This window comes from Poecilia reticulata, chromosome 2, assembly GCF_904066995.2.
Source record: "Poecilia reticulata chromosome 2, P_reticulata-male-v2, whole genome shotgun sequence".
NCBI classification, from domain to species: Eukaryota; Metazoa; Chordata; class Actinopteri; order Cyprinodontiformes; family Poeciliidae; genus Poecilia; species Poecilia reticulata.
Genome location: NC_088831.1, coordinates 32,208,974 through 32,219,848, shown reverse-complemented (window position 1 = coordinate 32,219,848; position 10,875 = coordinate 32,208,974). Strand labels below are relative to the sequence as shown.

At 38.3% G+C, this 10,875-nt stretch overlaps 1 protein-coding gene across 1 annotated transcript; it reads left to right on the top strand.

Moving 5' to 3' along the window:
- The first annotated feature begins 3,960 nt into the window (after positions 1-3,960).
- tbr1b (T-box brain transcription factor 1b) lies at positions 3,961-7,821 on the top strand. Its single transcript, XM_008404015.3, has 6 exons — positions 3,961-4,771; positions 5,046-5,200; positions 5,416-5,537; positions 5,724-5,882; positions 6,227-6,288; positions 6,871-7,821. The coding sequence occupies exons 1-6, from the start codon at positions 4,077-4,079 to the stop codon at positions 7,712-7,714; spliced, it is 2,037 nt and encodes a 678-aa protein (XP_008402237.1). The 5' UTR covers positions 3,961-4,076; the 3' UTR covers positions 7,715-7,821.
- The last annotated feature ends 3,054 nt before the right edge of the window (positions 7,822-10,875 follow it).

Here is a 10,875-nt window from a genome sequence, read left to right as displayed (position 1 = left end):
ACCAAGACCTAACACAGTGTATATTATTTAACGATTAAATGAATAAAGCAATATTTTGTTATGGCTCTGTCAGTAACTTCAAGGGAAAACATTTTTCAAGAGGCAAACAGCAACAAATTTAATTGTTTTTAAAAACAAAATATGTTTCTTAATATCAAGATAAATGCATAAATCAAAGTGCATGCATTATAAACTGAAAATGCATTACTGTGCTGCTCTATGATCCTACCGATCACTGCTTTCAAATAGTAAAGTAAAAAAATAAATCAAATCAGTTGTATTCTTTCTCATGGCTCTTCAATTTTACCTGAATCCATTCAACTGAAAAATAAATACAATAAAATAAAATACAAAATATATGGCACACAGACAAAACAATACTTCATTCAAAGAAAAATCACGTTTTGTAGAAACAAATGTAAAAATTTAACTGAAACTTATAAACTGAAAATACGTTACTGCTCTGTGATGCTCACTTATCTGAGGCTGAGCCTGATACTTGGAGGTGTCTCATCTTTTGTACAAGTTCATCAATGTTCGGGGTGAGGCTCTCGAGCTGATGAATAATGAAGCCGTTTGGGCGCGCTGTAGTCACTTCGCGGGCTACCGTTGCATTATGGGAAATGTAGTGTTTGCAGGCAAAACACGAGCGGGCGGCTCTGGCTTGCGGGCCGGTTCTCATAGTAATTAAATATCATTCAGGGGGCCATAGATAATTGATTTGCGGGCCGGATGTGGCCCGCGGGCCTTGACTTTGACATATGTGCTGTAGAGCTAGCTTTGCTAGCATCACGTCCACGGAGCTTACCTTTCTTTAAGCTTTCCTTCCAAGTGACGCTAAAAGTTGGACAAAGTCCCGCCGTCTGTGAAAGCGAAGCGCTGCTGATTTTACATGTCGCCATATCTTATGATTTATGCAGCTATTATCGATTAGACAGACATCTTCTCCCGCTCAGAGGAAACCACTGCGCATGTCTGGAGCTCCGGAGTAAAGGTGGAGCCGATGGGTGACAACAGACACTAAGTCACGTTATTGCTCGGATTTTGCGGCGCCACCTTAAATCCCTGAACTTCACATTTTAACGGAAGAAAAGAGCAACGCGACTTGGATGTAACGAGTAACGCGACAGTTTTGTAGAAATGTAGTGAATTAGAAAGTACAGATACTTACTGTAAAATGTAGTGGAGTAAAAGTAGAAAGTAGCCATTATTAAATCTACTTAAGTAAAGTACAGATACACGAAAACTGTACTTAAGTACAGTAACAAAGTACTTGTACTTCGTTACTTTCCACCACTGCAATCCAGGTGTGTGTAATTTTTTTTGCCACTGATTGGCTGTACCCCCAAGAAAGGAAATAAGGAAGTATTTGTGGATTTTAGCTATTTGTGGTTGTGGTCCCTCACCCTTGCAAATACCAGGGATCCACTCTACAGAATATAACTCCACATGAATTATGTCTATGTTAACTTTCCCACCAATTCATTGGTCAGCATACCTCTAGCATGCCCTAATTACTTAGCAAGTAAAAGAGCAATGTTAGCTTAAGTAATCAAACTCCGTGCCTTACCATTTCTTTTTATGTCCTGTAAAAGAGCTTTAGTAAACTCTGTCTGATCAGTATGGAGTGTTTTACTATCAAATTCCAAAAGACATGGATGTGCAGCGATATTGTAAGCACACATGGTGATTAGGGGAACAAAAATAAACGGAGTGGAGAGAATTACTTACAAGACGGGGGAATGAATTCAAATGGGGGAGAGAGAAGATTCACACAACCTGGGGTGAAAGGCAGAAATGGAATGAAAAGAAGTAGCACAAAGCATGAGGACAAAAATGCAGAATGAGTAGAATGAGCAAACTATTGGGCAATAAAAAAAACAAACGCAAATGAAGTTGGCAGAAGGTACAAACAGAAAAGTCAGGCAAATGAATGAGAGGCAAGGTGCAGCCACCAATGGAGGACAAACTCAAATTAAGAGGAGAAAAAAGATGTACATTGTGAGACAATCATAAATAGAGCAGAGAGAAGTTGCAAATAGTAAAGAGTGCAAACTTTCTGCACTAAATGTAGTGGGACATATCCAAAGGGACTGGGGAGAAGGTGCACACAGAGTAGAGATGCATAGGCCATGGAGGAAGGAGAGGATGCAAATATCACAGGCGGACAAAAGCAATGGCGTGTGGAGAAGGTGGAGGCATGCAGATAAAGCTCCCTGCTGTTGAGTATGTTAGAAGTTATGTTTGTTACACCGTCTATTTCAAAGTCACACAATGGTCGTCTAAACAGACAAAATCAAATCCAAACAACATGTTTTCTTTATACGTATACAAATAATTAATATGCTGAAAAACTTTTTATTAAGAAAACAAACTAACAACAACAACAACAACAACAAAACACTGGTTAATTCTATAAAAGCACAGTTTATGTTACCTACCTACCAACCAGATCCAGATCCAGGCCAGCCACGGACCATAAACCGCCGCATGTTGTACATGTTTAAATCAAAAAGCAATTAATCTGAACAAGATCTCTGTACAATTCTGTAATCAAAAACTATAAGAAAAAAAATGTTACACTAAACACTTTCTGTTTAAGTCCAGTTTTGAAGTGAATCGTTTTAGCATTTCCTTCCAACTTACTCCCCACATGATTGGTTAACTTGTCAATGAAGGTGTCTGACTGCGGCTGCTCCCTTTGTGACTTTTGCCCAACACATCGCAACAAACCGCTTTAAAGAATCTGTCTGACAACACAAAGCGGGCTCAAAAACCAACACATCATTAATTAAACAAATTAAAGCAACTCTCGGTGCTCTGGGTTTATAAATGCTTAACTATAGAAACTTTAAAAACTCTTTGCTTTGTAGAACAACAATAGTCTCGAATGCACTGCTAAAGAAGGGAAAGCCTTTGAATTACATCGCTGTAAAAAAACAACAACAAAAAAACAGTGATCGAAAACCGCAAGAGAACAGCTAAATCAGCTTCTTTGCCTTCAGAATCCAGATTTGAAATGAATAATTTTAGAATTTACAGTTAAATCACGCAGAATTATGAGCCAACTTATTAAAGAAAAGGTGAAGGGAAGGTGTCCACCTGCAGCTGCTTTCTCTGCAACTTGTTCCATCTTCTCAATCGAATCTGATTCATTTAGATTTAATCTGCAGGAGGGAACTAATTATTTCCTCTGCAGATTGTCAGATTAAGTGATTTAGTTTTTAATTACCAATTTTAAGAACATTTCATTTCATTCGTTACTTTGAAATAAATTTCATGAAAAACGCCCCCCCCCCACACACACACACACACACGAGCCTCTAATTACCATTCTTCCAATTACCTCTCCAACAAAGCAGTGGCCAAATTAACTAAATTGCTGCACAATGACTCTTAATAGAGAGCATATTTTGGTGTTTTTCAGCTCCTCCTGCTGAAAAACACCAGAGCTGCTGCCTGCTCTTGCCTCTTCTCAGTGCCCAGCTTCCTAACTTTCAGTGAGTATAAAATATTTACCAGCGCTGGGACTCATAAACACATCTTCAGTGGGACGCAGTGATTTCACGCCATATCACAAGCATTTTAAGGCTGCCTGTCATGGACTGTCATTTTTGGCATGTTAATAATAAATCCCGGTTTGCTTCGACAGACATACTTTGGCACTCATGGTGCATAAATAGGTAAATAACGCAGAGTAAAGGTAAATAGCGTAGCCGAGAGACAGGGTTAGGGAAAAAATAGCTTTAATAATTATGATCTTTTATATGTCTTCCTAGAAACAGTCGGAGTCCTTATATGTTTTAATCACATATAGGCCCGTGTGACACTACAAACAAATCACTTTGTTCACAGCGCTCCTAATTAAGAGAGCTGTCTAATTAAATTACAGTCCCGAGTTAACCAATAGCAGCGGTTGTTTCATTAGGAAAGAGCGCAGAGTGATGGAGAGAAAATCCATCCTGATTGCAGGATGGTGTCAATTGGCTAATTTGCCGCCTTCCTTACTCCAAGTCATGTTAGATTAGGAGAGGCGTGTGCAAAAAGCCTGCGATATAGGATGAGCTAATAGAGCTATGCAAGTGGAGAATTGCATCTCGCTGACGAGTGAAATCTCAAAGAAATTTATGAATGTGGGCAGTGGCTTTGCGAGCTCCAATGGATCAGAGGAGCTCTCGTTGCAGGACCATCCTATTATATCTGCAAGTGACAACCTGGAGAGAAGTTCACCTCTGAAAAAAAACTCCAGGGAGATGACGAATCAGTCAGAGGCAGACAATTTCCCCGACTCCAAGGACGCGTCGGGGGACGTCCAGAGGGGCAAACTCTCTCCTGATCTCCACGGAGTCTCTGACATCCGTCATAATTTCGATGGATCTGCAGGAGAAAGGTGCATCTTTTCTCCGTCCGCCCAGCCGCCGTCAGTCTCCGCCGCTCCCACTGCCATGTTTCCGTACCCGAGCCAGCATGGACCGGCGCACCCCGCTTTCTCCATCGGGAGTCCCAGCCGCTATATGGCCCATCATCCGGTCATAACTAACGGAGCGTACAACAGCCTTTTAACCAACACGTCTCCGCAAGGCTACCCGACGGCGGGTTACCCTTACGCGCAACAGTATGGACACACGTACCAAGGGGGAGCTTTTTACCAGTTCTCTTCGGCGCAGGCGGGACTGGTACCGGGGAAGGCGCAGGTGTATCTGTGCAACAGGGCCCTGTGGCTCAAGTTTCACAGGCACCAGACAGAGATGATCATAACAAAACAGGGACGGTAAGTTGGCGAGCATGGGGATGCTTTTAGAAAAACAAATAAACAAAAAAAAAGGATTTAGTTGATTCTCTAAAATAAGTTTGCTTAGCCCCTCCACATAAATAGTAATAGTAAGAATGATAATAAAACAGAATAATAAAATTAATAGATTAGATAATAATAAAATTGTTTGGACTTAGTAAAATTGACAAAAACAAAATCATATATATGATATATATTTAAAAAATCTTAAAATATTTTATTTTAATTTTAGATATATTTTTTTCCTCTGCAGACGAATGTTTCCCTTTTTAAGCTTCAACATTTCTGGCCTCGACCCAACCGCTCACTACAATATATTTGTGGACGTAATACTCGCTGATCCGAATCACTGGCGATTCCAGGGAGGAAAGTGGGTGCCGTGTGGGAAAGCTGACACAAACGTTATAGGTAGCCTCATCCTTATTGTTATTATTATTTTTTATTAATATAATGATAACCAATAACATTATCCACCAAATGTAATATTACATATTGTCTTTAATTTTGTACCTTTTGTTTATTTATTGATTTTTTAATTTTTTTTTTTACAATTGTTATAGTTTTTAAATAATATTGCTTTACTTTATATATCTTTTTGTTTATTTATTCGCACAATTTTTAAGGGAACAGAGTTTACATGCACCCGGATTCACCAAACACCGGCGCGCACTGGATGCGTCAGGAAATCTCGTTTGGAAAACTAAAGCTCACCAACAACAAAGGTGCCTCCAACAACACAGGCCAGGTAAACACCCGCAGTTAATTTTTTTTTAATTATTTTATTTCCAGTGCCATCTTTCCTGTCAGCTTGCGTCATTATTCGCACAGGTGCGCTAGCTCAGCGCATGATAACGAATTTGAAACCAGCAGCGTGATGCCTGAGTCGTCTTTCTAAACTCTGAAAGTGACTTTCTTCCATCGAAACCTCCAGATGGTGGTCCTCCAGTCGCTCCACAAGTACCAGCCCAGGCTCCATGTGGTGGAAGTGAACGAAGACGGGACAGAGGACACCAGCCAGCCGGGAAGAGTCCAGACGTTCACCTTCACGGAGACGCAGTTCATCGCCGTCACCGCTTACCAGAACACTGACGTACGGACACTTTTCTGTTTGAGACGAGATTCAAATTATGCTGTTGCACATCTTATTTACTTATTATTATTTTTTTATTATTCTTTCGGAGAAAACAAACAAACAAAAAAAAGCTAATATTAACACGGGGATTAAAAATAAATCAAGGTGAATTTTTGTTCACTTTAAATTTGTAAATAATTAGTTCCAACTAACTCATTTCCCTGTTGTGTTTTTTTTTATTGTGCTTTATTGTGTCTTACAATACCATTTAAGTCTTCATCCTTAAATTTTCTGTTTTTATTTTTATTTTATTTTTTAAATTGGAATTAATAATGTATGCATTTTTTTATTTCTTACTGCAGATTACGCAACTGAAAATCGACCACAATCCGTTTGCCAAAGGATTTCGGGACAATTATGACACGTAAGATGATTCATTTAAATCATTTGTTTTTCGTTTTAAATTGAAATATTTATTATGCTACGTTTTCAAAAAGCTTTCATAAATCTTTATTTATCCCTCCTAGAGACAACTGCAATTAAAAAAAAAACACGGTTTGCATCATTCTAAATCTATTTTTATGACATTTACAAGAATAACAATAGAGTAGCTTGGTCCAATAGGACAAAAAAATCAAAAAAATAAATTGCCATGTTCGAAAATGTAATAATTTATGAGGAACTTTGCTTCTTCTTTTGAGTTCATTTGGTTTTCCGTTATTATGGGAATTAAAACTGAAATAATTTGTTTCTAGAATAACTTCTGTTTCTTCTCGAGAAGTCAGTGTGTGTATCAGAATGTATGTATTTTTGTATTATGAAAGATAATTTCAATGACAATTGGAAATGACAATTAGATCTTCTGAGATTTAAATATAACTGGTCCAACTCACGGGATGTCCGTTTTCACAATTTTCTTTTTCTTTTCTTTTTTTTTTGTTGAGGATCCACCATTACGCACTGCTTAGCTCTGAATTGTTTCTGTTTTTCTCTCCATCTTTTTCAGTGTATACACAGGCTGCGACATTGACCGCCTAACTCCATCACCGGGTGACTCTCCGCGCTCACAGATCGTGCCGGGTGCGAGATACGCCATGCCCAGCTCCTTCCTGCAGGACCAATTTGTCAGCACTTATGCCAAATCTCGCTTTCACCCTGGCGTGGGGACTGGTCCTGGCACGGAGCGCAGCGTCCCACTCGGCAACAGCTTGCTGTCCCCGCAGCAAAGCGAGGAGCCCACTGTTGCCACCCCCCCGCAGCGTTGGTTTGTCACCCCTGCCAACAACCGACTGGACTTTGCCGCCTCGGCATACGACGCCGCCGATTTCGCCGGTAACGCGGCCACCTTGCTGTCCTACGCAGCGGCCGGAGTAAAGGCTCTCCCCCTGCCGACAGCGGGCTGCTCCAATCGGCCTCTTGGCTATTACGCAGACCCGTCTGGCTGGGGAGGACGCACGCCACCACAGTACTGCGGCGTAAACAGTAAATCCAGCTCGGTCTTTTCCTGCTGGCCGACCAACTCCCTTGGAGGCAGGGCGGGCACCAACTACCTGTCGGAGGAGGGAGACTCCATCGCGACCGAGAGGTCACCGATCGGTGGCTCGGAAGAGACCAAACCCAAAGACATCACATCAGAGTCCAGCTGGATAGAGACGCCGTCGTCGATAAAGTCGATTGATTCCAGCGATTCTGGGATCTTTGAACAGGCCAAAAGAAGACGGATCTCCCCCTCCGCCACCCCGGTCTCAGAGACAGTGTCCCCGTTAAAATCCGAGCTGCTGGCACCGAGAGAGTGCGAGAAGAACTGTACAAAGGACATTGGTTACTACAGTTTTTATCCTCACAGTTAGAACAAATCAATCAATCTATCTATCTATCTATCTATCTATCTATCTATCTATCTATCTATCTATCTATCTATCTATCTATCTATCTATCTATCTATCTATCTATCTATCTATCTATCTATCTATCTATCTATCTATCTATCTATCTATCTATCTATCTATCTATCTATCTATCTATCTATCTATCTATCTATCTATCTATCTATACACTGTTGAGTCAGAATCACTGTATTTATGTTCATAATGTATATACTGCTAGACATTTGTGATAGTGACTGTTTGTACAAAACAAACAAACAAACAAACAAACACACAAAAAAAAACTGAAATCAAGCATAAGATTAAAACAGTCGGTAGTATTTTAAAGAGCGACATGTCTTCTGTTGAGTAGCCTCAACTGTTAGTAACTAAAGATATTTAGGAATCTGTACATGACATGGTTTTGTGTAGCATATACTGGCATAATAATAATCTTTGTCAATGAAGGAAAAAAACAAAAAAAAAAAACAACAAATCTGTATTTTATTAAAGCTGTAGGCTACTAAAGGTTTTAAAAGCCGATCACTGCTAAATTGATGATACATGTGGTACAAGACGTTTTAAATGTTGTAGATTTAGGGCCTTTTGTTTATCAATTCTGATTGATTTCAGTCAGATTTTTTCATAGCCCCTATATACTATACTCTTGTGAAAATGACAGTATTTGTTGTATCGTGACTGAAACATAATAAAAAATGTCGGTGTGAGGCTTGCTTAATCCGTTGCGGTTAAAAGATGTTGCCTTTTTTTGTGTGTGGCTAAAATCCAACAGTTATTGTTCTTTTTGTTATTATTTTAATTCATCATTTTGCGTTTTTACTAAATTCTCAAGAGCGCTCGTTTACGAAAACAACCAAACACTTGATATCAGTGTGATGAATTAAATGATCCTGTTTAGTTTTAAGGCATCCATTATTATTTCTCACTCCTGTTCTTTTCTTTCCCCGCATACTGAGCCTTTTATTTTTACAACATCTTTTTAAAACAGATATTTGTTGCTTGGTCTTCCATAATTTCACCAACTATTACCGCAACATTTGAATGAATATGTTTTCCGGTTGTCTAGCCAAAAATGAAAACAAAGAAATGAATGAAAACGGGGGGGTAAAAACGACGAAAAGTACAAACGACGAAAAATTAATTAGGGAAAACAGGAAATGAGGCAATTTTTAGACATAAAACTCTACTGGGACTAAAAGTGTAACTCTACGAAAGATTTCAGTTAAATATGTTTATGTCGTCAGCGCCACCTGTTCAACTGTTACTTTTAAAGAGAGAAAACCCCACAGAACGATGCTGCCACCGCCATGTTTCATTGCGCTGACGCTATTACAGATTTCTTTTAGATCCTGGGCAAGAGTTAGAAACCAATAAAAACCAAAGAAATGCACAAGAAGGACAAAAAAAAAAAAAAAACAGACCAAGAAATATTAAGCCACAAGGTACGTGATTTCATGAACACGTTGAGCTGAATCTTACTTTTAAATGTCTTCCGTATGGTCCAACTTATGTTCAGGCTTGTCTGATTTGATAGATTTGGAAATAAATTGAGCACCGATGTCCAGTCAGTGTAATAAAATGTACAAATACACTTATTCCTAGATGAAAAGTGGAGCGCAATACGCTCAACGTTCAGTTAATTAGCATTCAGTAAGAGTAAACGCTCCCAGCTGTCAATAAGAGGTGTGGCATTTAGCTTCTCGCAGTGCTCACTCTGTCATCCAAAGGCCTTCCCAGCCATAGGCAGCAGATGGCGATAACTGTATGCTGATCCTTTTAAACCAAACCGTGTCTTCAGTTTGTTGGTCAGGAGACCAATTCAGCCAATTTTTATTTTTATTTTATTTTTTTTTTAAATTCCCTTAATTAAAGTTTTAATCAGGGATATGTTCAATTTTCTGGCTCAGCCTCCGGACATTTAGCTTTCTCCTCTGGATGCAGCTACACATGAATAGTGATCTACACCAGATGGCGATCCTTTACTATTTATGTCAGTCAAATGGATTCACGCTGGGCGGAACGCTCAAATGTTTTCAGTCTCGGTCCAGAAGCTGATGAACTCTACAAACACGCGTGTAAACATAGAACACAGTTATGGGAAATACATGAAAAAAAAAATTATATATATATATATATATATATATATATATATATATATATATATATATATATATATATATATATAAAATTATATTGCTATTCTTTAGAGTATTACAGAAGTCTTTGCGTGTTTTCAGAGTGAATTTGTTTATTTTTATTCTAATTTCTAATTGAGCATTGGTTTGTGTCTCATATGTTGTTTAATGCAAGTCTGACAGTTTCTCTAAACGCGTTTCATTCTCTTTCATTGGTTTTAAATATGTTTCTACAGTTAATGTGATCAGACATTTTCAGTTAGCTGCTGATGATACATTTCTGCTTCTTAGTATTATTTTTGATTTATTTCAGCCTAATTTGCTTGTTTTGTTTTAGCATGCCATCAGTTTTAATGTTTTCTTTTCTTTTTTTTTTACATCCATTGCTACAGTCCTTTTGTAGGTGATTGTTTAGACTTATTATCTCTTAGTCAGGGTTTTACGCATTTTTAATAAGGTCAAATTAAACATGAATTGCACTTTAAAACAAAGGCCATATTTCAATCTACTGATCTATATGTGATTCTAATTTCGTTGGTGTCAATTGAAGGAGTAATCTAAGATGTGGATAGAAGTTGTAATCTTCTTCTCAACCAAAGAGGGCGCCACAGGCCTTTTCACTATTATCATTTACAGTATTGTTAACTCAGCAGGTGAAAGTATCTACCAAATTGAAAAATAGTGGTAAAAATGCTTGTATATTTATTCATTAAGCTCAGAAAATAATAATAATAATAATAATAATAATAATAATAATAATAATAATAATAATAATAATAATAATAATAATAATAATAATAATAATACAAAATGGATAGGATGAATAATGTTGCATGTGACAATCTTGAATTTCTGAACTCACAAAGTCCAACTTTGATTATACAGGGAAAACACAGAATTTATGAGCCAAGTGAGTTAACCTGTGAAGCCCTAAGGGACACTTGGTTTTGTTTCAATAGTTACTAACGGGGCCAAAAGAAAATCAGCTAC